This window comes from Durotheca rogersii (genome assembly GCF_024521655.1).
Source record: "Durotheca rogersii strain YMJ 92031201 chromosome Unknown GGS23scaffold_1, whole genome shotgun sequence".
Taxonomy (NCBI): domain Eukaryota; kingdom Fungi; phylum Ascomycota; class Sordariomycetes; order Xylariales; family Xylariaceae; genus Durotheca; species Durotheca rogersii.
The window spans coordinates 2,791,019-2,818,170 of NW_026251232.1; the positions used below are offsets into that span (position 1 = coordinate 2,791,019).

Below are 27,152 nucleotides of genomic sequence, written 5' to 3' on the forward strand. Positions count from 1 at the left end.
TTTCATCCATTCATTCCCGTCTCGAACCCATCCATTGTCCCAACTCCACCACACATTCTCGACGACCAATCCTACTCCCCCCAGATCGCGATAGACAAACCCTCCTCCTGCCAGCTCCGCGAAGCCTCGAGACGTTCCATCCTCCCTCCGGCCCCGGCCCCCCTCAGTCAGAGCGCGCGCGCGCATCATTCCTTTCGCGATGGCAGATTCCGACTCGCCAATCAACGAGGCTGCCGAGAAGATCGTGGTCAAGACGTGGCGAGCATGGAGGACCGTACATGAGATGGTCCAGGACCGGGTGAGACACCGCCACCGATGTCGCACGACCGTGCGCGAGCTTCGGCGAACGTGCCAGGGCAGCGAGCGCGGAGGGAGAAGAAACGTAAAGAGTCTTGGTGGACGCGTGCTGACGCGCGGTTGCGAATAGGGCTACGAGCTTGCCGAGAGCGAGGTCAGGATCTCGCTCGACTCCTTCAAGATGCAGTACTGCAACATCGACGGCAGCGTCGTGTACGTCCTCCCTCCTCTCCCCCGCCCCCGAGAACGCGACAAGGCCCCTTCCTCCCCTTTCCCCTCCCCCTCCCCCTCTCTCCGCCGGAGGAGAGACGGCTAATCGTCCGGGCTGGGCAGACGCTCCAAGATGAAGTTCTCGGCGCGGCCGAGCCCCGAGATGATCAACAAGTTCACGCCGCCGGCGACGGCGGCGAACCCGGAGCCGCAGGCGGACGTGGGCACGGTCTGGGTCGAGTTCCTCGACGAGGAGTCGCTCGGCGCCGAGCAGATGCGCAAGTTCGGCCGCTTCTGCGCGCACGAGCACCACCGGACCGGCATCCTCGTCTCGCACGTGGCCGTGTCCGCGTCGGCCAAGAAGGAGATCGCCAAGTTCGCCCAGTGGACCTCGATCGAGTGGTTCCTCGAGGAGGACCTCCTCATCAACATCACCCACCACGAGCTCGTCCCCCGCCACGTCGTCCTCAGCCGCGAGGAGAAGGCGGCCCTGCTCAAGCGCTACCGCCTCAAGGAGACCCAGCTCCCCCGCATCCTCCAGAAGGACCCGGTCGCAAAGTACTTCGGCATGAAGCGTGGCCAGATCGTCAAGATCATCCGGAAGAGCGAAACCGCCGGCCGGTACGCGAGTTACAGACTCTGCGTGTAGGCTCTTTCTCTGTCTTCACGAGAGCGGTCGCTCTCACGTCGTGACCTACCCAGGTCCATCCTCCCCGGCCCTCTTCCAGGCCCCCGGCGCAGCAGAGGGGGGAAACGAAAAAGATTTGCATAGAAACAAGACGAAGAAACCAAGGCTGGCGTCTATGAGCATGACATGGTTGATTCCGGGCAGGCAGGGGTGGCGTTAGCGTGGTCCGCATATAAATGTTATAGGTAATTTGATTCTGTCCTCGTCCTCGTCCTAATATCATATCATCATCATCATCATCATCCACACCATTTAGTTCGGTGTGGTCTCGACCAATAAAACAAATTCACTCTCTCGGACATTCTTCTCGCCCGCCCCCTCTTCCGGGCCGGGCACGCGACGGCATCGGGCCACCGTGCGGGAAGCAGAGAGAGACGGCAAGTGTGCGACACGCGGCGGCTCCTCGGGGGCGGGTGCGTGAGCCACAGGCCGTAACTTGGGGGGGGTTTTCTTAAAAATTTTTTCATTTCCGATCCGCAGCGTCTCGATAGCCGGGGCCCCATGCTCTGCTCTGACCGCACGCGTGCCTACGCGATTAGGCCTGTACATACCAGGCTCAGACTTCAATGCACCACGTTTTTTTACCGTCCGCTCGCTCGCTCGGCCTGTATCCCTCGTGTCTTACTTATAGCCACCGTCACCGCCGGCGCCGACGTCCCGCCTTCTCGCACGCAGACGTGGGGTGGGGGTGGCGTTGGGAACGCGACGACGAGCGCGGGAACGCGAATCCGCCCCCCGTCGCCCATCGTCGTATCGGCCGGGCCGCCAACCACGCCGAGCACGATGACCCGACGTTGGCAAAGTCCAACCTCCCCCTCCCCTCCTCCCCCCTATAGTACACACACAAACGTATACCTAGCTCTCGCACGCTCGGAATTCCGCCCGCCCGCCCTGCTGCCTCCCCCCCCCCCCACACCCACGCTCAACCCCCGCGCGTCCCCCCTGATTGACGCCATACCTGGGCTGCACCGAAGGGGAAGGAGCGTAGGCGACGCGAGGGCGACGCGGCGGCGCCCGCAATGGCGGCAACGCCCGCGGCCTACGGCTACCGACGGCAGCCTGATAGCAGTGATGGTGAGGGGGTGGCGTTTTTTTTTTAAGGAGGAGGAGGAGAAGGCTTCGATCTTACCCTATCCTGTGTCCCTATCCTATACTACCCCCATCTGGCCCCGGCCTAGAGGGGGGGGGCGACATCAGGAGCGGCTGCTGCCCTTGACTTACTGTAGTGAAGACAGTCCTAGAAGAGAGAGAGGCCAGCCAATGAGCGGATCCCTTCCCCTCCCCCCTCCCGCCTATCCTTTTGACAGAGCTGAGCTGTAGATTGCGGTTTATCTCGGCCAGGCAGACCTCGATAGCGGGGAACGGGGGGAGGGAAGAGGACCGGACTAGACAACGCTTGGAATCCTATAGCCCCTAATCATTCGAAATCGCTCTGTCGGAACAGCTGGGCTCGGCGCAAAGCAGGCACAACAATAACACAGGTAAACTGGTCGATAGACAAGTCAACTGCGGGTAATTACATATACATTTCTTCCTCTGCATTCTCGTCTCCTGTCTTTTCTCCTTCCCCCCCTCCTCCTCTTCTTCTCTCTCCCTCCCTCTTTCCCTCAGCCTCTCTGGTATCTAAGATCCTCTGCTCCCCGAGAGCTCTAATTCCCAAGATGAAAACCACTCGCGAGGTCCCAGAGATCTACTTCGTACTTCTGTGACAGAAAACTCCGGTATTTACTAAATAAATTAAAAAAGAAAAGGTTATAGACCGACGGCAAGAATTGTAAGCATAATAAAGTTCGTAACAGGCGGCGGGTAAGAAGTAGAAGATAGTACAGACATCAAGAAGAGTAGAAGGCAGCTCCGTCGCCCAAGGGGTATTATGTATATGTTCCAGCCGCGGTAGATGCTGAGAAGACAAACGTGAAAGAAGAGGGTATGAGGGGATAATTAGACGACGGACGAGAACTCGAAAAAAAGAACCTGGGGCTAGCCCCGGCGCTGATATGACGCCAAGGTCTAGCTGATAAAGGTCCCTCCGGTGAAAGTCCCCCCTTTTATCCGGGACACCTCCGGGCACCCCTGATTTTGATGTCTGCCCACACTGTAATACCTGTCCGTCCCAATCCCGTTGGTGAATGTGTCCATGAGCGTGGCCCATATTGCGCCGTATTTCCGTTGGCCACGGTAAATGCCCCCTTTTCTTCCCCCTAGAACAGGTAAACAGTTCCCGAAAAAAACGCCCATGCTACCCAGTATCGGGTCCGATTTTCCATCCCCGGGTTGTTGAAAAACCAAACCGAAACGTCCAAACGCCCAAACTGGGTATCTCCCCGATTTCGTATCGTCTTCAAAGCATCATCGTATATATGTGTGTGTTATTCGTACACCGCGCGTGGAAGAAGGCTCCGGATACCGGCGCCGGTAAACGTCATGGCAAGAAAAAGTTGGTTCTCTGGAGATAGAATAGAGGTATAAGGTATAACGGTGACAGTGATGATGATAATGAGATCCATTTTTGTGACAGATTAGCGGCGTCACTTCGCTAACTCTCTAGCGTCCGTAAGGACTGGCGTATCAGGGCTCTTGCCAGGTTCGACGAATGTTTCTCCGGGGTGTTGTGGTATAGGCTCTAGTTCGATCCCGTTTCTAGAGCTGGAGCGGGGTTGCCGGGAACCGAAGGGGGCGAGAAGACCACCTAGATCTTGCAGTAGCAACTGAGAACCACGTCGGAGACCGCTAGGGGGCGCTTGCATAACGGGCGAAGGGGGGGTCGCGGAGGATGGCTCGAAGCTCGAGTTATAGCTCTCTCGTACGCTTTGAGACGGCTCGCTGTCTAGCAGCCCGCCCACGTCGAAGAAAGAGACTCTGCGGGCGGTAAGAGTCGAGTTGCTTCGTGATACCCCGAACTGGTCACTAGGGAGGAGAGAATCGTCGCTTCGCGCGGCAGAACTAGGGACGCGGAGGGGGAACTGCCAGTGGTCTATAGCCGCCGCTGGTTTAGGAAGCTTGTCGCCTTCGTTCCGGATCTGCATAGTACTGCGGAGCTCGCGGTCCACGCTCAGTCCCAAGTCTCTCACGAGGTCTTCGTCGCTGCCCCAACGCCTATGGAGCGTGGGCCTAAGCTCGGATCCCCGATCGGTGGATTCGGCGGCAATAGAGTTATGCCTGTACTTGGTTTTCTTTACGCCGCGATCCCGGACGAAGGACCCAAGTACCAGGGTATTCGCAGCGGCGGTTGCGAACAGGAGTTCAACCGAAGCCAGCAAGGAGCGAATCTGCTGGCTTCCATCTTGACGAATTATCGCCGGGACCCGATACCCCGTGGTTGCTACCACGGTCAAACTTATCGAAAACAGCGAGGTGAGCTGCAGCTTTTTCTTGGTGCTCATGTGGCTTGTGAGTATGATCGGAACTGGATAGAAGACGAGGAGGAGATCGGTTACGATATTACACGTCGCCATCGTAAGAAGTTGGGCGTACCCCTGACGGCATTGGCCGCCGGGGTCGGGCATAACCTGCCAGTAGTGCTCAAACGGCTGGCACTCTGCTAAATCTGCGATGAGGATGGCCACGAATGTCGCGACCAGAGTACCTTGTATGAAGGCCAAAGTGATTTCGTGCGAACGTCTCCAGGTGATACTTGTCAGACGTTTGAAAAAGTCGAGAATGGCGAACTTGAGAATCCAGAGCCTTTGGACGTGAGAAAGTTAGCATTTCCTAGTGGTGAGAGTCGGCCTCGAAAGGTCCCATAAAACGCCCATAGACCAGAGCAGCCACGCGCGAGGGAGCCCGAGGACTTCGGAGGAACAAGATACCACATACGTTGCCGCGTAGAGAACCCGACTAGCCAGAACTAAACCGCTGGCGATAGACTTCGTACGCAACTCATCGTGGGTCAGCTCGGCGAATTGGGCATTGTTGGTGCCGTAGAGGAGGATAATATGGACGCATCCCATGCGGAGACACAGCGGGACGATAGCCAGCGCCGCTATCTTGTCTTCTCTAAAGAGCTTCTCGGATCGGATGAATCGGCCGGCGACGCGGAACAAGATTATCGTGATGCAGAACAGGGTGATCCACCAGCAAACCAGCAAGGTTGGCTTGTCCTGATCGCTAGTGCGAAGCGGCGGCGGCGGCGAGTACAGGGACATCTTGTCCCTTCCTCAGACTTAGCCACGCCCGTCAACCTCCGCAGAGGGGACGAGCGGGGAGCGGGAGGTCGCCTTCAGACGACACTGACCGCGGGTGAACTAACGAGAGTTGCGGCGGCGCGGGAGACGAGACGTAGAGTTAGTTTTCCGGCCGGAGCATGGGAATGCCGAGAACTTTTCGCTCTTCTTCTTCTCCTCCCCTGCCGGAGCTGACTCGGCCCTGCCACTCCTCTCTGCCTTCGCGTTAAAATCCAAGTTGACAGTGTTACGTGAGCGCTGTCTATCGATTCAGAGCAGGCCAAAACACGGCGTAGGAGCAGCCAACTCAGATAGCTCAACAAAAGCTTTATCATCAGCGTCCAGTCACGAAGCTGGACAAGCGTTCTGCGATCCCTGGCTGGTAACACGAGCGTCGAGTTTCCCTGATGCATGGACAATGCGATGATAACAGCGTCGGGAGAGCGGGAGATGTGACACGAAGAGCGATAGACTACACATCGTAGGGGGATTTCGCGTCTGTGGTAGCGGAGAGAGAGAGAGAGTAGACGGCGAGATAGACAGGCCGCCCGAGGAGGACAGAGGAGAGAGAGAGAGGTGTAGTTATGGTAGCAGCGGAGCAGGGAGGGCACGGGAGAACCCAAGGATACGGACAGACACATGTACATACTTACATATACACACTTACATACGAGCATAGGTACCGCACGGCTTCCACGCCCGTTAGCATGGGGAGACATGGGGTAGACGACCAGTACCATAGCGATTGGGGCTGGGCAGACCGGGAGCTGGCGATCGAGAGGGCAGGGCAGGGACCGCTGTAGTGCTCCTCCTCCGGAGCAGACTGGAAACAACATGATATTAGGAAGTAGGTACCTACGCGTGGAAACCACGGAGGTAGATAGCGCTGGCATCCATCCTACGTACCTGCTCATATATCTAGGTAGGTACGTACCGCATACCTAGCCATGTAGGTACCGCATACCTCCGTCCGCCCTGCGCAGGGCCTGCTATCGTGTACCCTGGACGGGGGAAAGAGAGCGCGCCGTCGCCGGCCAGCTCGGGGTCCGGGTACTTGACGGCGATAAAGAGACCAGGTAGCGGTTACCTACCTAGACCTGCCTCGCGCTCGTATGCTGGGTCCACTGCGATATCGCCAGGACGCCAGGATAGGCCGTCGTCGTCTCACCAGTTACAGAGGAGAAGAGGGAGAGGGACCGGACGGGCTCCACCCCAAGAAGTGGGAAGATGCAGTTGGAGGGATCTGGCAGGGGGATGCACCACCCACTACGTAGCCCATACGTAAGGTTAGGTACCTAGATGGGCAAATAGACGTCTGGTACGCAGCCTGTTGTCTCGCTTGGCGCTATAAGAAGGGTTCCTAAGGGGAGGTGTACCTAGGATCTACCGCCTACATCCTCGCCGGAGATCAATCAACGACAAATGCACGGCAACATACCTCCTAATCCACGAGCGCATATGCATTGCCTAGGTGGGTACGTGTGCCCTGTATTAGCGAAAAAGAAAACGAAAAAGAAGAGGGAGAGGAAGAGAAGAAAAAAAAGAAGAAAAGAAACAGCGTGAGAAACACGAAGGCCGGCGGGCATAGTGCAAATGGAGACAGGGACCGGTGGTGGTGTCGCTAGGTACAGGCATTCGCTAATGGGTGGCCATACCGCGTAGCTGGTACCAACCTAGTCTATATATATACCCTACCTACCAGCCTATCTCTAAATCCCAAGGAAACATCCACTCCTTGGTACCAGACTGGGATAGGTACTAACTTAGCACCCATATCGACACACGTGTGTGAAGTACGATCAGTCTGGTGTTGGTAGAACGATGCGCCGCGACCTCGAACCGCAGACCAACCACGTAGCAGGTCGGCCGGGGGGGTGTCAGGTAAGACGAGCTCGTCCAGGCGCGCATACCGCTATCGCTATCCGCCCCTACGCAGGCAGGCTAGCTAGGTCCGTAGGGAGCGGAGCGGTCTCGTGCGAGCCCTCTCCACGCTCGACGAGAGAAGGGCCTTGCTCTAATACGCAAGGTACTACGTGAACTGCGAGCACGCCTACATATGCGGTGCGAGCACACCATTCGGAACCACACGAGTACGAGATGAGATATTACACGTATCTCCCGATCGGAGGTAGGTAGAGGTAGGTAGGTACTTCGGCCAGGTACCCAGACCAGAAACAAGGTAGAACGTGCCCCCGTCCTCCACGTTCTCTTCCGGACGCACACGCACGTCGCGTAGCCCACGCAATCAGGTGGTGGGATGGGTTTGAAAGTCGAGGAGGGGGGGGGGGAGGTGCTTCAAAAAGACGGCGAGGAAATCCTTCCCCCTCCATCCCTCCCATCCTCATCGACGAAGCCAGCCTCCATGATCCCAAAGCACGCAGCAAGGATGTATGGGATGGACCTCCAGGATGGTGGATGGTGTTGAGCAGGGCAGTGTGGGGATACCAGACCACATGTACATATGTACATAGTAAGAGCAGGGAGGGGGGGGAACTGCCCTGCCTCTACCAAGCAATGGAACGTCGAGGGCTGAGGCACGTACAGAAGTACATACGTGCATGAGGAGGTACGGTATCTGACCTCCTTGCTAACGTAACCTAGCGTTCAACTCCCAGGGGTCCTCGAGGCGAGAGCCACATTGGGTGCGTTGCGGGCGTACCTATGAGTAGGAGGTACCTATGCACCGCGATGCGATGGGCGGATGGAAAACACATCTCCTTAGGTGCCTCCTCCTAGCATTGCTCAAACTGATGTGCATATAACATACCATTACCTGTGTTTGCCGGTACCCACAAACGTACCCTCCCATACACCCGTCCACACACAGGTACATGCTTACCTATAGGTATACTATATGCACAATCGCATCAATCTGTGCCGTCCCCACGCTCCACCCTCTCTAGCGCCTCCGCCCGTCACCCAATACCTTCGTGGGTCTCGCGTGATTGGCTTATCGCGAATCTTCTAAGCGAGAGAGCGTATTATCAACAAACATGTGTACCTCTGTACCTCTCTACTCTAAGCTCTAGGTAGGTAAGGTTGTTCCCCCCCCCCCCGGTGGTGCACTTGTCGTAAAGCCTCTCGAACGAGGTCGCGAACCGCAGCGAGGAAACAAAAGAAGGGCGGCACGACAAGCTAGAACGGACGCACACGAGCTCTGAACGCCTTTACGCCATCGACATATGCTGTGCGCGCGCATATTGTCGCCGAGGGAAACCAAGATCCAGCCTTCGGAGAGGCGAGTGGCGACAACAACAGCAGCGAATAATGCGTGTGTGTGCCCCCATGCCCGGCGCCTTCGGACTTAAGAAGGGGAAGCAGGATAGGGACAAGAAGAACACCCAAAAGATGCGGATGGGATGATGGAGGCCGAGAGGGGAATTGTTCGATATCGTACTACCTAGCAAATGTGCCACGCCAGCCCCGTCTGCCTGTCTATCTATCGGTCGGTATACATAACATGCCTAGCCTAGCCTCCTACGCACCTAGATAAGGGCGATACTGGTTCTCGGCGTCGTAGGCGCAAACGCGGCACAACCCCTCCTCCAGAGGTAAGGTAGAGTTGATAGGCGGCTCAGCGACTTACAAGTCCGGATTCCGCACATGACGTGTGCTGGCCTCCCCGTCCGCCCTCGTGATTAACGGGTTGAACGGCTAGGAAATCGAGACGAGGAGCAGAAGGATTTTGGGGCTACCCCCCTCTGCCATATAATCATTCCTTACCCCCCCCCCCCCCCCTTTCCTTGCCCCATGTCCAATACCAAGTGTGTGTATATTACCCCATCCTCTCAGCCTCAGGTAGGGCCTGTAGGCGCCGAATTCCAAGGTTTCGGTCTCCTTAATTCTAATCATATTACATCGTCCGTAGTAATAAGTGACATGTGTGGCGGCTTGGGACGACGGGGGGGAGGTGCTGAGGTGAACCGCGTGTTTATAACCCCCCCTCCCTTTTTACTGTCGTAAAATACGTGTACATACCTATCTACATAGGCGCTGGTAGGGAAGACCGGGGAGGGAGAGGGGGTTGGCCTCTCGGAGGGAGACGACGAATCTTGTCGGTTATCTCGTCGGGTTAGACACCGGTTCTAGTCGTGCCACCGTCCCGTCTGTCGGTTATTTTTTCCCTATTGTCAAAAGGACTCGATGGCATCTCATTACCCGACCTGGCGTCACATGTTCCCTCCAAAGCCACGTCTGGGGGTGAGCGTGCGTGTGTGCGTACGCGTGTATGTGTGTGTGCACATATGGCCGCAGGATGTGCGTAGGCTCAGGCAGCTAGGCGAAGAGAAACCTGCCGGTGCAGAGGAGAATTATGCATGCAGATCCGTGAGCGATAGTCGCCGACGTCTCTCAACAGTAAGGTAGCCCAGCTGAGACGCAGCGGCGATCTGGACGTGATCAGAATTGGGTAGCGCGATAGCGGTGGGTCGGCGCCACTGCCGCCCTTTCAAAGGGGGGGGAGGGGGAGGGGGGCGCTCGACGAGCTTGGGGGAGTGTTCACGTCGAGGTACCGCCGCCGGCTTGCCGGCCTGCCTACTTTGGTAGTGACCTGGCCCGGCCCGTTTACTGGCCGGCAACGGACGGCATCAATTAGCAAGCGTTGGGATGCGGGGGAAGTTCTGGAGGCGCCAAATGCGAGCGGCGGGTTCATATGATTCTCAGCTCTCGAGAAAGAACCGAGGTAAGGGACGAGAAGCTGGTTCAGCACCAGAGTAATAGAATGCACGATGTTCTAGGGTGGCGTTTCGCTACCAAAAGTCCAGGCCTCGAGGAGTCCTTTTCGGGCCCAACCTTCTGGATCATCTCGGCGAAGTTGGTGATAGTGTGATGGGTGGCAGACCACCTTATTAGCGGGACACAGATTTTCATCCTGGACCTTGCGACTCGGCTGCGGTACGGCAGATTAGGTAGCTTAGGTAGGTAACCTACCTACCTACCGACCTCTCACTTGCTAGTATTAGGTAGATGCACATGCGTATGCATCCTTCTTTTCCCCTCTCTCTCTCGCTCCCTCTTTTTCCTTCTTCTAATTCTCGTCTTATTCCTCTCCACCCCCGCCCCTGGTTTTTTAACCCCCCCAAGACAAGGAAGATCATTCCTCACCTGTATGGAAGAAGACGTCATACGGACAGGCGTAGAGCACATCTCGCAACACGAGCGGGTCACGTTGCACGCGAGAGGGATACGGAGTGGCAGCGCCTTAGCCCGCGTGGGAGGTCGCGGCCCAGAGATAACCCGGGTTGCGATGAATGGACCCATGAGATGCGGTATCTTAAGAGCTTCCCTTCCTGCCCTACAGAAAGGTGGGTGGGTGGGACGAGGAGGGGGGGCCCTGTAGATCGGGAGAGGTGCGCATCGCGACAAGGGTCTTCGGCGGGGCAACGCGACAGAGAGTCGGGAGCCAGACGGCGAGGGAGAAGGGGGGGGGGGGTTATCGTCGACGTCGGCGTGTTGGGTGCGTACAGGGTGGCCAGTAGGTGTTGTAGGCATGTGTGGTATGGCAGTATGGCCCCAGACGGAGAAGGCCCCGTTAGGTATGAGTAGGTAGGTATGTGAAGCAACCGGCCGCATTACGTATGCATGCACCCACCTCACGTAATGCACGTTTGTACTACGTGCAGCAGAGGTACCTGTGTACCTACCGACCTGTAATGGAGATTATGTGCCTCATTTGACGGTTCCCACGGCACACACCTATTCCGAACATCATCTTCGCACAATATGCATAGGAGACAGGCACATCCCTAGCCCTTCCGGTCATTAGGTACCTGGTATTTGCATACCACGTCGAGGTATTATCTCGCCAGTTCCGACTGGAGGGTTAGGGGAGGTTTAGGCCAAATGACCGAAGCGGAACCCATCCGTGGAAATGACTAACACCAATTGCATAGCTTCGTTGCTATTAGGTCGTAGTATATACCTACCTACCGACTTTAGCCTACTACCGCCCCTCCCCCATGTCCCAACCCTTACCTCTCTGCCCGAGGTGGGCATATCCAGGCCGTCCGCCAACGACCATTCCGATTCAGGACGGCCTCCCTCACCTTAGCCTCGTCGAGTGCCTGTCCGTGACGCTCCGCGCCCGTGGTTGGACAGATCTCGCGCCCGGCCAAGGCACGTGAGGCCTCGTCGTCCTCGGGCAGCTCTCACCGATCCTCCTTCGCAATAATTACCCTGTCGGGCCTACGGCGGCGATGGCTCGAACCGGTCACACGCGATCGCGGGAAAACGGGGAGAGGGGGGGGGGGGCGCGTCACAGCGACGAATCCGCGCTCCATCGCCCGGCTCCACGTCGCCGACGTCCAAGAATAGGGGCTTCCCCGGAATGAACCGTGCGCGGCTTCATTTCGAGGTATATAGTAATGTCACCTGCAACCACACATTGCGCACACAAATATCCAAGGTGGGTGATTAGGTGCTTAATATACCTAAATATAAACACCTGCCTATATTCAGGTGCATGCCTCCCACCTAACCTGCCTACCTGCCTCCGTGTACAGAGGCTGTATGTGCGGATAGCAGAGGTACCTACCTAGGAGGGTAGGTACGGGGTAGCTTGAGCCGCACGGTAACAATAGGCGAACGGGCGAGGTACCTCCAGGACTTCTGCTTTTTGGTTTGTCGCTAGGGGTTGTTCCGAGCGAGCGGCTCCCGCTGCGCTCGTTGGTTGGGTTAATCGAAAGGGCATCGGCCCGGTCGAGTCTAGCTTCTCGAGGTACTGTACTTGGGTACCTGAAGTATACAGGTACTTGGCCCGACGCTTAAGGCCGTTGTCCAATGCGTCCTCGTCCGTACATAAGCAGACACTGGCCCCGGCCTATTCCCAACAAGCTAGGACCGGTCGTGGCACACACAGGGCCAACACCCTAACTCGACTTAGGTATGGTGGGATGGTGCTAGTCGTAGAAGCCGAGGCCAATGGGACAAATTCGAATCTAAGAATTCAGTCCTTTTTTTTTTTACGGCGGGGGGGGAGCACGGGGGGTTTTGTTTTGCACCAAATGGAAGGGTGTCCGTCCTGATGCTCTGGTCTGGAATCTACCAGCCAACCACCGCTACCACTGCTACCGCTACCACGTCGCCTCTTCGCACGGGCATGCATGCACACCGATCGAGCCTCGGGTAAGGCTGGGCGCGCGATGCATTACTATGCGTGCGTACGCGGGCATGTCTTGCACATGCAGATTCGCCCGCGGCCCTCCCTCGACTCGCTGGTTCCGTCTGCCCATCCCGTGATATCGCCAAGGCGGCCTCGAGCGGCGGGAGGTTAGGCGGCGGTAATCCCTCAAACGTGCCAGTTGCGCCCGCCTCTCTAACGGGGGATCCCATACAAGCCCAACGGCCGTCTGCTTTCCCTTATCCTAGCTGCGTGGTGCGCCGCCACCTGGTTTGTTGCGCTGGACGCGCTCTTGGGCGTAAGCAGTATAGGCCCTCCGGCCAACCTCACCTAGTTGCCGACCGCTCCGATCTACTAGTCGAGTCGGACAAGGGATAGGCCAGAAAAGATTTTTCACGTCAGCATAATCGCGCGTGCGGAGGACCCCCCCCCTCTCTCTCTCTCTCATCGACACACATCCTATCTCGAGGCCTTCGCGTCACGAACTTGCCGCGCGAGCGCGAGCGCAACTCCGAATATAAGCACAATCCTCCGTACGCTTCCTCTTCTGTCGCCCCCCCTGTCCGCGACCGATATGTACATATGTAGCCCTAGGCCGCGTAACCCCCTTACGCGAAAGGCCGCCCCGTGCGCCTTTTTTTTTTTAATATACTACAGATATAAAAGGAAGAGGTCTAGACGAAACAGCACCGCATCTATATGCGTATGTGCATAGGCGTGTGTTGGTTGTTTGAGGAGCTGCGCGCGCGCACCCTCGCTTCCGGCCTGTGAGAGGAAGAAGGGTTTACCCCGTCAGACAATCCCCTCTCTGGAGACGGCGTCTTCCAACAAACCCCCCTAGTACGACTTGCCCGAATAGGCAATTGGTCGGTTGACCAAAATACCTGAAACTACCGCCACGACACCGGAGACGACGCGCATAACCTTCTACGTATCTCCTATACGGATTCCATACCTTACCTACTCCCTGGGTATGTAATATCTTTAGGTGTAGGCAAGCAATGTGCCTATATACCTGTGTGCTGGCGTAGGTAAAGGTATGTTTGCGGGCAAATCCTCGCCATTCACGCTGGGAAGAGGGGGAAGAAGACCCCCCAAAACCCGCAGACACCCCCTAGGCTAGCGTGTGGAAACAAACATGACCAGAAGTGATGCGCAGGCGGGCCATTTACCACGCTGGGTTTAACGGATTCTGCGTGCCTGACAGTGGGCTCCTACCGTTATCGGTTCCATACATGTCTTGTTACCTACAAGGGCGAGAGATATGCCTACTCTACAATTTGCAATGTGCCAGGCCTGGGCCCTTGCAGATGCGTCGATAGTCAACTAACTATCTACCTCGTCCTAACCTAACGTAACCTCCCAGGGTACCTTTAGCAGATAGACGTACGATCATAGAGGGTAGTAGGTCGAGTCATAGAGAGAGAGAGAGAGAGAGAGAGAGAGAGAGAGAGAGAGAGAGAGAGAGAGAGACTGTTAAGTCGACTTAGTCACCTAGGTACCTACCTACGCCTTAGCCCGCCAGCTCAGGCCACCAACAGATACCTGCGGCACCTACAGTTAGGCGGACAGACGGATAGATTGGCACGTAGGTAGATAGGGAAATACCGGGTCAGACCGACTATCAGATTGTCAAGTCATTAGTGGTCCCATGCCATTGGCTTCCGTCTACTACTACTCAAACCCTTTCCCGGAACAAACTAAACAAGCTTGACAAGCTGTAGCCTGTCTACACGTAAGGGCACTTTGGCTTTAGAGATCGTTGGGCGATGGGGTCTGGCTTCGACCACGACGCTAACCCGTACCTAAGCAAACCCACGAGCACACGACTCTCTTCTGTTTCGAAAGGCCCTTATCCGAGCCCAAGCTCGGCCACCGCCTCCCTGACGCGCGCCGCCTCCGCCCTGCCCCAGTCGACGGTCAGGAGTTTGGCCTGCCCACCGTCCTCGCCCATCAATCTCCATAGCTCGTCGACCACGAGGTTCCTAGCCCGGGGCCAGGGGTGCGCCATGAGCGCCCCGAGCCTTGCGCGGGCCTCGAGTATACCCTCGCGTCTCTTGCTCGCTAGCTCGGGCGATATCGCTGCTGAAGCCAGCCCGTCGCCGTCGACTGCCGCGATAGCGCCGTACACCTTGATGCAGGCCTCCAGCTTGCGCACGTTGCTCGTTTTGTACGCCGCGTTTCGCGCCAGCGTGCAGAGCTGCCGTAGGTTGATCTCGCCGCACCGCTGCAGTTGACCGATGTGAAGCAGGTACGCTACCACCTCAAGCGTGGGGACCACGACTCGGTCCTGGCCCTTGTGGTGCTTGAGGTTACGAACTAGCCCTGTGCATATCTGCTTCAGATTCTCCGGTGACCCCTCGCAGAAGTCGGCGAGCGCTGCCCTACTGACTACGACCAAGTCTTCGTTCCCCGTGTCGGCCGAGGTCACCAGGCCTGCGAGGAGTATTGATATGCACTTGTCTGTGTCCACCGTTTCGGTTTTCGCTATGGTCTCGGCCAGTCTTTCCGTGCCACATAGGCGAAACAAAAAGTCGAAATACTCTTTCGAGGAGAAGGACAGTTCGCTAAACGTCTTCGCGTACCTGCGTAGCTATTAGCAACCACAGACTACTCTGATACTGGAAGGTATGCCATATGTGTGGACGCACTCGGGGCGTAAGAGCATGGCCAATGTAGACTGGGCCTCGATACGAACGCGGTCAAGCTTCTCGGCGGCTAGCCGAAGCACGCGAGGGAAGAGATCCGAGACGATGTTTTCGTTGAGTCCCTTTGCTGCCCATAGAGTTTTGGTTGCTTTGATCGCTTCTAGCCGAACGTGGGAGCCGACGTCACCACGGGCATTTGTCGTGTAGTCGTCGAGACCCTCTGATATGATACCCACGAATTCTGATGCTTTGTCCCGAAGAATCGCCCTGCCAACGATTCCCTGGAGAATCGCGGTGCGAACCTCGACGTCGGCGTCCTGCGCCCATCGTTCAGAGAGCACCTTGATCGCCAGGATGGTATCCGAGTGATCATGCTGAAGTTGGTACGTGCGGGCCAGGACGTGGAAAAAGCCATTGCCGTGCCTGCTACGAGATGCTTGTGGACGACGCACCTTATCGGACCACCCGTCGATAATCTGCGCGCGGCGTTCCCGGCTCGAGAAGACGAGGAGGATCAGTCCAGCCTTCGACGAAGCCCTTACCACCTCGCTCTCATCCCTATCGAGCCACTCGTTCAGTGTATCTTGTAATACCACCAACAATTCTTCGATTAGGGTCGGGCGGCTGGCTTGTAGCTTATCCACCAAGTCCGTAAGCGATTTTATTGAGGTGTTGTCCGCGTCCTCAACAATTTCTGGCCCGGGCATTATGAAATGTGATGGCACCGGTTCCGAAGAGCTTTGCTGCAGAGAAAGTATCAGAAGTATCGGAGCCGCAGACACGGCAAGTCCGCTAACAGCTTCTGCAATTAGTTCCGGCTTCCGATACTTGGTGGTCTTCGCATCTTCTAGGATTTCTTTGAGAGCAGCACAAACTTCGCCCGCGGGAACCGCCTGGAGAGACTGAGAGAGTTCATTTTCGAGAAGCTTCGGAAGGAGATCCAGGACAGCTGCAAGACCTAACAGGAGCCCGTGCCGCTCTTCTACTTGCCTGACCTGTAGAGCCCTGACACGGGATAGGAGGAGTGTAATAGAACTTTTGATGCGACCTAGAGGGTCAGAGGCCCCGAAACCGATTAATTCCGTCGTCAGGGCACCGAACGAGGCGGCCGCTACTCTCCGAGCTCCCGCGTCCATATCTCCGATACCTCGCCACCCTAGGGTCGCTTCGAGTAATGCGCGCCCGTAATGCGGTGATAGCCTAGTTGCCTGTAAAGCTACCTCATGTATTGCCCTGGAGCGGAGAGCGACGGCGTGGTAGTCGACAGTCTGTACGACGCTGATGCCTTTCTCTACGGTGTCAGGGTGTCGACCGATAAGCTCCTGCAGGGCAGCCGACGCGCCACGCCTGATGTTACCCGCGGGATCGAGCGACGCAGTAACAACCAGTTCGGTACCTACGACTTGTAATATAGACGCAGCAGAGTCGTGCCCTCTAGCAACCAGCACCGACTTTGTCTGGACTAGGAGCAATTCAGATGTGCTATATCGGCGGGCTAGCGCCCAGATCCCAAAACAGGACGCATCCCTGACATTAGTACCTATAGAGCCACCTGACAGGCTTCTTTTCTCAAAAGAGAGTCCCATCAACAAGGCGTGGACAATATCTGACAGATGTTCGGGCGGTGGTGACCTCCGGTACAAGAGGTGGGAGAGCGTAAGCATCAAACCATGCCATTCGAGCGGGTCAACAGCCACCAGGTCCCGAGTAGGAGGAGCAGACGGGTCTGCCTTGTTCTTAACCCAAAGGACATTACGGTTCAGCGACTCTAGAACAGCCTCGATAACTTGAGACGCCATGTCGGGCTCTAACTTGAGAGTAATAACGCTCAGAGCTTTGCTAGCAGCAAGCCTGACTGGCGTGTCATTGTCTGCCAGTCTCTCCAGCAGGTACCCGATCGACGCTTCGACAATTTCGGTCTCGGTTACGGCCTGCTCCGGTTTCCGTAATATCAGTGTGGCCGCAGAGCGTATGGCTTTTATCAGCATCTTACGGGCTAGCGCCGAGCCGTTGATGATATCGAAAACAGAGTTCTTCTCTGTGGCAATCGCCTGGGCAGTAGAGAATATAGTATATAGGTGGGGGTCCATGATAGATGTACCCTCCGAAGCGCCTAACATCCCAGCTATAAAGGACAGGACCCCAATGTAATGATACGGAGAGTTAGTCGGAGTATCTGCCGATGGCTTGAGGGTTGATAGAGCCCATTTTATGAGGGCATCGAGGATACCTAGCTCCTGCATATCCTTTCGCATCGCAACACGGACTAGGAGAGCCTTAGCCCCATCCCTCTCCTTTCCGGGGGATTCGAGATACTTGATTGCCAAAGGAATGACCCTTAGTGTGATACCAGGGACCTGTGGTGGCCACTGGAACCCGGGAACGCTTAGTCGATCAAGATCGTCGGCATCGCCAGACGATATGGTCGAGAGATCAAAGGGGGCAAAGAACAGTTGAGATAGCCAGAGCAGGACGATGTACCTCTCATGCCAGGTCCAGGAGGTAAGCGAGTCCGAGGCCTCGCGCTCTGATTCCTCGACGGCAAAGAGCAGAAGCTCTAAAAACCTAGTCTCGACATTCAGGAATCTGACGATGACCTTTTCGCCCCGTATCTTGCAAAAGGTGTAGAGGATCCTGCATATGGCGTTGGAGAGCGGATGTAGAAGTTGAGAGCGCATAGAAAGCGACCTGGTCTTCCGGCGATCTCGCAAGCATTCGAGGTAGGCCTCGGCTAGGACGGGCAGCCAGCGGGGCAGATGCGGATCGAGCAGCTGAGGGAGCTCTTGGAACGGTTCCAGAACCTCCACGACGTCGCCCGTGAGCCTCTCGAGCCTGCGCGCTGCGGTGCCGGGGACGCACTTACATTTGATACTAGCCTCGCCGTCTCTCTCATCCGCACGCGCCGTCTCAGCTGGCCGTTGGGCTTCCTCAGGAACGGGGCTAGAGACCGATCGAGATCGGCGGCCAGGTCTGCCGAGAATTTCTGGATTACGATATCCTTATCTTGCTCGGGGGCGTCCATGTTGAAAAATATTTAGTTTAGTTTTCGACGGACTCAGATCGTCTCCAGGCGGGAGCGTAGGGAGTCGGGCTGGGTGATATATCGTGCACCCTTGTTCAACCACCGTGGATAGTAGGTATCATTGGAAAGATGCAGCGCGAGAGAGGGGTATTCCAGCGACTGTTCGAAGCAGGGGAGCGGCTGAGGATAAAGGAAGCCCGTGAAATAACATCAGAGGAGGAACAGGAAGATGTAATTCAGAAGGGTATTCTTGTTGACTGGACCCTTACGGTGTTTCTATACCTAACGAAGCAGTGGACAACCAACTACCACCTTGGGTAGGTACCTACGCAGGTGGTGTCTTATGCACGTAGCCAGATCGTAAATTGTCCCGGTTTATGGCATTCATTTTCTAGAGGTAATCTGTAATTATGTTTAACTGCATATAGTTTACTGCGTAGGCATTTCTACATATCTAGATAGGAAACAGATGAAAGGAGAAGGGATGGGACGTCCCATGCTATTAGATTGTGAAATATTTACACATACTTAGTTAGATCTAACTATGTATATCCAGCATAGAGGGAAAACGGCAATAATGCCTAGACCGCGTCATAAGCTGACGCCGAATCAATTCCACCAGAAGCTCACGCTGAAGCTCACGCTTAGCCCTCTCACATAGTGCCACCATCCTATCGGGATGTAGAGAGCCTCGCCTGGTTCTAGTATACAGTCTAGGAACGGCACAGCTCGAAATGCGGCGGTGTCTTCCCTGCTAGGCTGTCCCTCTTCATCTCCTCCGCCAACCATGTCCCACCCCTCAACCACGCCAACATCCAGCAAACTGGTGTTTCCCATCTCAACTCCGTTCTCTTTCCCCCGAGCTTGCATCCGCTCCGTATTTAGCGGCGAGTAGAGACGCACGTACTTACGCCCCACGACTTGCGTCAGGATGTTATGATAGGGATCATTGTGTAGGGGTGTGATAGTGCCTGGCGGCCCGAACCAAGCGTTGAGGAGGGGTTCGTCCAGCTCTGGCTGGTCGATGCTAGGGTCCGTCGGATGCGGTGGTGGTGCCGTGTAGCAATAATCTGGGATGAGTATGTCTTTTCGCAGGGCGGGAAGTTGAGTGAATAGCGGATGTTGGGCTAGATAGGCGATGGGTTTCGTCTGAGAGGGGGACGCGCTATCGCCGTCGTGGTTGGACTCCTTTTGAAGCCGGGAAAGCGATGGGTCGATGTACTCCCGAAGGAACTCACCAAAAGTGACGATCTTCTGACCCCAGCCCTCATCCACATAGCTACGGCCAACTTCAATGGGTACCAGTCGGCGACCGCCAAAGGTCTGAGATAGGAGGTACGACGGCCTACACCAAGGGTTTGTGGTGAGAGCCGGCCAATTCTCCATACTGCCGCGTATAATGAGAGGCTCCGGTCCCAGTTTTGTGTCCCGCGGGTTGTCTATATATGCTTGGAACGACTCCATGGAGAGAGCATCGACACGCTTAATTGGAAATCTCACAGGAGGCCCAAACGGCTCGTCCGCGGAAAATGTGTCCCCTGCCTCGATCCCAACATCCGACGGCCACGAATCTGGAGCTTGTCCTGGCCTCGACCTCTCACGAGTTTGGCCGATATCCGGGACGGATTCTGGAGGGGTTGAGTCTGCCCAAACAGCGTGAAGAAGGTCAAGAGCGCCATTAATCCAGCTCCTACCTCTCTGTTTCCCGGCAGCACCAGCAAGAATTAGCGCGAAGTCGAGAACTTTCACGAGCTCACCTAGCTCACAGCCATCCCCATGCGGCCGCTCAGAATCGGCAGCGCCCCGTGATGTGAGATGACCACCGTAAATATAAGGAGATCCCACGACGTTAAAGCAGAATTTCAGGATGCTTGCATCAGTGTAGAGCTGCCTCCAGCAAGTCGGTAGGTCTCGAAAGAGATATGCGTAGAACCGGGAATAAGTTATAGAGAGGATGTCTTCTAGCCGTTTCGATATGAGCGACCGCGTTTCCGGAGTTGTCTTCGCGGCGGCTAGGTTGGCAGAGCGCAAGTCCCGGTAGAATACGCTGATCTGGGCGGCTTGCCGCGAGAGCAGATCAACAAGAGCGAGCCCGCATCCTGCTAACGAGTGCTCGGTAGATGGGGACTCACTCCCAGACAGCACCGAGAGGCACTCACTTTGGATGGAAGTGGTAGCATCGGCGCAAAGCTCAAGCAGCTGGTCTGCAGGCGATAATGATGACGGAGGCGATGATGAAGCCATCCCTATTGCTCAACATGGGTGGAGCTCCGATTCAGAGCGGCCCGGCTTGTGGGTTGGTGGTTCTCGGGTAGTTAAGGGGGAAGTACCCGAGTTCCGCAATAATGGGCCTAGGTAGGTATATAGGTACAGTAAGTATTGTCAGTACTCATCGCATCACGGACCAGGGCCGTAGCCCAATATGCACGTAAAGGGAATAAGGTACGTAATTGATGTGCGCGGGGCTCACCTGTTGCTTACCTAAGTGGATACTTTACTGTGAATATACCTTGGGTACCTAAGGTAGTACTTTAAGTATATATAAGTATCAATATAAGTATGCCATGTGCTAGAGGTACCTACAGATACATACATCTTACTTGATATATGGTTGTGGCGAGGCTGTGGCTGAGAGGTCACCCCGAAAGCGTAAATTGTTCAATGACCAGGTCATGTCCCGCACCAATGCTTACCTCAATAACAGCCAAAGTACCTCAGGTACCGTGGATCAGATCGCGTCTTGCCCACTTTAAACCGCGTTCCGTGCCTCAGGGCCATCAACACTTACGCAACATCCAATACACATGTACTCACGCCCTTGACGCCTGGGCTTGACTCCATCTGCCGTTCCCTAGGCACCACCAAACAATACCTAGCATCCATATCCAACCTGGTTTACCTCTTCTGTTTCTTTTTTATTTTCTTTCCCACCTGTACACATCAATTGTTTCCCCTAGGAAACCCCCCAGCAAAATTCAGCCGGCAAGCGATCTCACCCACAGGCCTAAGTCGCGTAGCGCTCCTCGCCCAGCTGCCCGCGTTGAGGGTTCGGTCTCCTCCTGCACATACGCTCTCCGCTACCGATCCTATGAATCCGCCATAGCCGGCTCGAAGACGCGTCCAGATACTCCTCAGCTATGTATCTGCCACGCGATCTCATATCAAAACTCTACCTTCACCTCCAGAATACCCGGCACCCCCTCTCCCCTCCGGTTCTAATTCTTGTCGCACTCGAACCCGATGCCCTGTGTGCCTGCCGCATCCTGACCAGGCTTCTCAAACATGATTACATCCCGCACAAGATACAGCCGGTTTCCGGCTATGGAGACCTCGAGCGGGCCGGCCGGGACCTCGTTAGCCCCATGATGGAGACGCGAGGCGGGAGCGGGGGGGTTGTCGTGTGTCTTGGCGTTGGCGGCATGGTTGATATGGGCACAATCCTCGGTCTGGAGGTAGAGGGTGAGGAGTTGGGCTTCCATGGTGTTGAGGTATGGGTCATCGACTCGCACCGGCCGTGGAACCTGGGCAACGTATTCGGCGGGTACCCCCTAGAACCTGCCTCGGAACTGAGCGCAAGCTATCGGGCACGCGCCCCCGGAGGTGTGCTTGCCGGCCGGATCAACCGCTCATACAAGCCTGGCAAAGGCGGAATTGTGGTTTTTGACGATGGCGATATCGCAGAAGGGTTAGATGCTGAGCGGGAGGCGTACCTAGCGCTGGTTGACATGCCCGAGATTGAGGACGACGATGAGCCCGGCGGGGATAGCGATTCCGAGAGCGAAAGCGGGGTTGAGGTAGAACTGCCACGTTCTGGCCAGAAAAGGAAATCCTGGTCGGATCGGGATGACAGTAGCGGGGAGGATGACGATCGACCGCGGCAGAGAAGGAGGAGCAACTCTGTAGGATGCTCCCCGCCACTCGCGTGGGGATCTTTCACTAACCATATTTCAGTCAACTCCTATCCCCGAATCGCCGCGTCGCCCGGCCCCGCGGGGACTCATATCCATACGGGACTCCGACGTGGCCAGATCCGATGATGCAGAAAACCCCCCATCTGCCGCGCAGCCTCCACGCGGCCCTTCCGCCCGTACGCTCCGGAAAAGGTTGCTGAGAATGCGCAACGAGAACGAAGACGTGCTACGCAAATATTATCGAATGGGTTCTTCATACTCAGAGCCGATCAGTGCGATGATCTATTCTCTAGCGTCAGAGCTGGGTCGGGAGGATAATGATCTCCTTTGGCTAACAATCGTTGGCGTCACATCCATGGAGCTGTACGGGCGAACCTCAGCTGGTGTAGCTGTTACAGTCCGAGGATCAGAGACCAAGCCGACGAACGGTTGGATGGGCATTCGTGGTGCTCGAATCCGGCAGCTTCTAAGGGACGAAGTGCGACGTCTCAACCCCCCAGATGTTGGCTCAAGGGAAGGGAGAGTCACAAGTACAGATGGTGCTTGGATCATCCCAACCACCGCCCGCAGCCCGGAGGATACAAGCATTCGATTATCCCCAGAGCCAAAATTCCTGCTGATCAGGCACTGGAGCCTCTACGACAGCATGCTACACTCGCCATACTTATTTTCCCGGCTACGTATTTGGAGCGAAAGCGGACTTAAACGCTTACATAAACTTCTCGCCAAGATGGGCGTGAGTTTAGTCCAGTGCAAGCAAAGTTATACCCACATGGATATGATGCTGAAGAAAGAGCTGCGTACGAAGCTCTTGAAGTATGCGTCCCTATATAACCTCGATGACATGGTGCCCGCGGTAGAAACAGATAGCAAGGACCGAGCTGGAGCAAAAGATGGATGGGGATTCGTGCGAAGCTGGGGCTGGCGAGCGACCCTTAGCGCGCAAGATGTAGGAGTGATCATCGGCGCTTTGCTGGAAGTCGGTAAACATAATGCCCTAATTGACGATGATAGCCGCGTCCGGGCGAGTCAGGTTCAGGACATCGAAGACGACGGTGGGGCAGCTGAATCCCAAGAATGGGTTGGTAGATTCTGGGAGGCGTATGATGCGCTCGAAAAGTAAGTCCCGTCACCGAGGCGAACCAGTGTTCTCAGATCGCTAACATCATCCAGCATCGACGCTCTGAAAGCCGGTCTACCCACGGCACAGTATCTCCACCGCGCCATTTTCCGGACCGGCACCTCGCTCATCGGGAAGCGGCAAATCAAGCATCTGCACGCGTTCCGCCTCTGTATTATCAAGGACGGGCCTGACGTGCCGCTATTTACTCACCCCGCCGCGCTTACGAAGCTCGCGCTCTGGGTCGGCGAAGCGCTCGCCGAGCAAGAGAAAGATACTAACGGCAAGCTGTCTCACGGCGGGCGCGGGACTCCGCTCGTAGTGGCCAGCCTGAACGAGAAGCGAGGCGTGTACGTCGTCGTCGGCACCGGCGGCGGCGGCGGGCCGGACCTCGCTTTCCTGGACCGGGAGGCGACAAAGGCAAAGCAGGCCGCCAAGGAGGCCAAGGCCAAGGAGCGCGAGCTACGGAGGAAGAATAGGGAGAAGGTGAGGGAGGAGAAGCGCGCGGCGAGAGCCGCGGCGGGCGACGACGACGGAGAGGACGGAGAGACCGAGTCGGAGGAGAGCGACGCCTCGGAGTCGGAGTCGGAGTCGGAAGACGAGGACCAGGAACTGCGCAGAGGCCGCGGCTACGGCTTGAACAAATTCGGCAGCGCGTTCCAGGACGTGGTCGGGGAGACGAACGCCCGCGTGCGAATCGACAGCTTCGAGCACTGCGTCGTCGAGGTCCGGAAGGACGACCTCGGCGGATTCCTCGAGAGCCTCAGCCAGAAGACCGTCATCGGTTAACGCACCGAGGCGACCGATCCTCCTGCCCCCCTTTTTCATATCCTGTCGGGGTGCTATATATAATACGATGGCAAGACTCGGCGCTCGGGATAGCCAACTAATAATTCACACAACCTTTTTCGTCCCTCACGCCCTCTTCCTATACCAACCCCCCCTATACCCCCATACCCCTATCCTATTCCCCTCTCCTTCCTATCCCCTCACTTACCCTCTAACACACTCTAACTCCTCCCATACCCCCAGCTTAGTAACAAAAAATCCCCCTTGCCAAGGGGCATACGAAATGAATGCTTTGCCACGTTTTGCAACCAGCCAACCGCATACAGCTTTGAATGATGCACGAAGAAGGACGACGGACTGGGGCCTTTAGGCGAGGTGTTTCGCATGCGTGTGTGCCAGGGCTACTACTGTAAATAGGAAATCTTGTACCGGCCGTGCCGGCCGAGCAATCCGCTGCGCGGCGCGGCGAGAGCTTCACATATCTGATATCACCACAACAGGAAAATATGCTTGCAGTTTCATCCCCTCGCGCGGCCTAGCCATCTACCCGCCTCGCGTGTGCCGTAGACACTTCCCTGACCGTGTTGCAAGTGCCCTAGTTCCTGTCGCAGTCCGTCAAGTGGGAGATATGGACCGATTGCTAACCCCCAGGCCCAGCTGGGTTTTGTCTGTACGTGTCATGTGAGTTAGCTGGCACGTTTTGGCTCCGTCGGTATGAGCCTGGATTCAGATGGTCGGGTTACTACCACATGTATTTCCGGCCAGGCGGTACGTCAACAATTCGGCACAACCTGCCTACTTTGCTGGCGTGGGCATTTCCCAACTCGGCCATCGAGATTGATTAAAAACCAGCCCCAGTATTAACGGCGTAGCACACTATCACGGCAATCTAATAGTGCAGTGTCACTAGCAATGATCAGGATTCTTCCTGTTGACCCAGCCGCCCTACATGCTTCCCAAACCCGGTCAAGCCTAATCACGATTGTCTCAGCCACACCTAGGACATATTGACGCGACATGCCTATGACACGTCAACGGCGGCTTTAGCTCAGGACTCACCGACTTCTGAAGTGCCGTTCTCCAGTCGCGACATGCGTGGCAAATGCTCTTCCACCGCGAAGACGCCGGCGGACTTCTCCCGAGTAACGAGAGTTTCAATATTTGCCCTTCGCATCAGAACAAGACGAACTGGGATGGACAAGGGTGGGTTCGGCCGTGAATATAAATGAGGGATGGCCGGCCCGGACGCCACGGCATTCTTCTCCTGCCTTTTTGGACCGCCGGCGTTGGCAACCAAGTCGAGTTGCACGTGGGTACCGACAGGACCGGTCACAATGCGAGGTTCCTAGCCGTCGACGCCGTGGGGCCAGCCCAGATCTCTCGCTTGAACGCACATAAGCACCGCCCTCTATTCGGCCACGAAAGGGACCGGTAGAGAACAACTCCATAAATTCCAGGTCGTGACTAGTTCCAATCGCACAGCCGAATTTTGGCGGCCTCCACGTATCGCGTACCGCTACGTACTTCGGCTGTGCGGACGAAGCACATGGGGGAAAGGGTCGGGCCGCGGAACTCTGGGGATTGCAGCGAGGCGGCCGGATGGAGTGGTATTGGTGAGATATAAGAGGAGACGCCTACTAACAAAACAACGAATACTCCCTTTCCGAACTTCGGTAACGAGAGAGAGTGTGTGGCTGTGCTTCTTGGGAAAACCCGCAGCCATTGCCCCCAGCCTAGTCCGGCTCCTTGTTAGGCATTCAGTCGGCGAGAGGACCGGCGATGGCACCGACGAACTACGTATTGGCATGTTGGATCGGATCCAGTGTGTCCATCCTGGGGGGAGTCGAGAGAGGAAAAAAAAAAGCCTACGGGTTGGTGCGTCAAGAGCAGGTACCTGCCCCTATGTTGGCGAGTATTAGATAAGCGAAGTGGCACGTCGGATCGGCGGCTGCAGGGCTGCCGAGGCGTTAGGTGGACCCGACCCTCTGCACATAATCTCCATATAAGGTAGATACCTCCTAGTAGTTTGGTATAGGTAGGTGCTTATATGCACAGAATGTACATTAGGTGCCTACGAACCCTGTAGGTGAGAGCAACGCGGCTTTGCCTTCTAACACGGGTCCAATTACGTCAGGAACCAACACGAATAGTAAGAGGTACCTTAGGCTAGGTACGCCGACGCATCAAAGGGAGGTATCCAGCAGTAGGCAGGTGTGTGGAAGTATCTGATGCACACGTAACTAGAGGAACCGAAGGTCTGCAAGGCTCCAACTCTGAGCACGGCTGTCTCTGCCTCTCGGACGGAATTGTGAAATGCAGACAAGGCGTGGAAGTTGGGCGTCACATAAGGTAGAGGCAGGCTGCCTCGGGGCGTGCGCGCGTTCGGCAGCCACCAGGAGCCGGTTGGTCAGCATCTACGTCGTTATCCTATCCGGAGGATAGTTATAATATGCATAACCCCCTGTCATACTAATTAATTACGGGGTTAAATACCCCTATAAATAGCCTTATAAATAACCCTATAAATAACCCTATAAAGGGGTATCATTTAGAGGAAACTCTATTTTTACTAGCTAAAAAACGCGCTATGGGTCCCTAAAAATACGTATACCTAATAAAAACGGCGGGATAAATAGAGGTTTTTTTATTTAACGTATCCCTATTATCCCTTAAGATCCTTACGTATATTTACTAACGCGTTTATTTATACGTTTCTACTTTTATTTATATAATTCTTATTCTTTTCCGTATCTTATAATCTATCCTTATAATCTATTCTTAGTTTAATTAAGATAAAGTCGCTTTAAGTTAAAGAATGTCGTACTTACGGAAGAATTTAAGCCATCGAGTAATTTATTAATCTACGAAATTACGCTATATCTATAAAAAATTATCTCTCTTGCCGCGAAAATATACGCCGTTTTACTTAGGTTAGTATTTTATGTTAATAGTTTATACTTTACCGTTAATTTTATATAGGATTTCCGATCCGATTTTACGCTTAAGACGCTTTAACCGGCTCCGCGATTAAATATTACTTATTATCGATTATATTTTATTACCGCGTAGCCTCGGGTATATAATTTAAGCGCTAAAGAGGTAACTTTACGCGTAAGTAACGTATTACGATAATAAATTCGAAAACGGCATAGGATAATCCGACGTAATAGCGGTAACCCTTTTCCTA

General features: G+C 55.5%; 7 protein-coding genes across 7 annotated transcripts; 4 read left to right on the forward strand and 3 right to left on the reverse strand.

The window, feature by feature from the left end:
* Positions 1–105: 105 nt before the first annotated feature.
* GGS23DRAFT_38008 (RPB5 subunit of DNA-directed RNA polymerase) lies at positions 106–1,426 on the forward strand. The gene is made up of 3 exons (XM_051513426.1): positions 106–298; positions 428–510; positions 631–1,426. The coding sequence occupies exons 1-3, from the start codon at positions 200–202 to the stop codon at positions 1,154–1,156; spliced, it is 708 nt and encodes a 235-aa protein (XP_051377290.1). The 5' UTR covers positions 106–199; the 3' UTR covers positions 1,157–1,426.
* GGS23DRAFT_38009 (uncharacterized protein) lies at positions 1,427–2,700 on the forward strand. The gene has a single exon (XM_051513427.1). The coding sequence runs from the start codon at positions 1,697–1,699 to the stop codon at positions 2,513–2,515; it is 819 nt and encodes a 272-aa protein (XP_051377291.1). The 5' UTR covers positions 1,427–1,696; the 3' UTR covers positions 2,516–2,700.
* A 1,023-nt stretch (positions 2,701–3,723) lies between these two features.
* GGS23DRAFT_592347 (uncharacterized protein) lies at positions 3,724–7,132 on the reverse strand (the record flags this gene model as incomplete). The annotated part of the gene is made up of 3 exons (XM_051517866.1): positions 3,724–4,879; positions 5,012–5,347; positions 7,122–7,132. 3 exons carry the CDS (start codon positions 7,130–7,132, stop codon positions 3,724–3,726), a joined length of 1,503 nt encoding a protein of 500 aa, XP_051377292.1.
* A 6,820-nt stretch (positions 7,133–13,952) lies between these two features.
* Positions 13,953–18,492, reverse strand: GGS23DRAFT_546288 (tubulin folding cofactor D C terminal-domain-containing protein). Its single transcript, XM_051515017.1, has 3 exons — positions 17,987–18,492; positions 15,127–17,924; positions 13,953–15,060 (listed from the first exon to the last, which is right to left on the reverse strand). The coding sequence occupies exons 1-3, from the start codon at positions 18,143–18,145 to the stop codon at positions 14,328–14,330; spliced, it is 3,690 nt and encodes a 1,229-aa protein (XP_051377293.1). The 5' UTR covers positions 18,146–18,492; the 3' UTR covers positions 13,953–14,327.
* Positions 18,493–18,626: 134 nt separating this feature from the next.
* On the reverse strand, positions 18,627–20,534 carry GGS23DRAFT_546291 (Clavaminate synthase-like protein). Its single transcript, XM_051515019.1, has one exon. The coding sequence runs from the start codon at positions 20,387–20,389 to the stop codon at positions 18,755–18,757; it is 1,635 nt and encodes a 544-aa protein (XP_051377294.1). The 5' UTR covers positions 20,390–20,534; the 3' UTR covers positions 18,627–18,754.
* Positions 20,535–21,131: 597 nt separating this feature from the next.
* Positions 21,132–24,076, forward strand: GGS23DRAFT_38344 (CDC45-like protein). Its single transcript, XM_051513451.1, has 3 exons — positions 21,132–22,044; positions 22,097–23,175; positions 23,230–24,076. The coding sequence occupies exons 1-3, from the start codon at positions 21,283–21,285 to the stop codon at positions 23,963–23,965; spliced, it is 2,577 nt and encodes an 858-aa protein (XP_051377295.1). The 5' UTR covers positions 21,132–21,282; the 3' UTR covers positions 23,966–24,076.
* Positions 24,077–25,023: 947 nt separating this feature from the next.
* GGS23DRAFT_546296 (uncharacterized protein) lies at positions 25,024–26,079 on the forward strand. Its single transcript, XM_051515020.1, has 2 exons — positions 25,024–25,348; positions 25,608–26,079. The coding sequence occupies exons 1-2, from the start codon at positions 25,191–25,193 to the stop codon at positions 25,882–25,884; spliced, it is 435 nt and encodes a 144-aa protein (XP_051377296.1). The 5' UTR covers positions 25,024–25,190; the 3' UTR covers positions 25,885–26,079.
* The last annotated feature ends 1,073 nt before the right edge of the window (positions 26,080–27,152 follow it).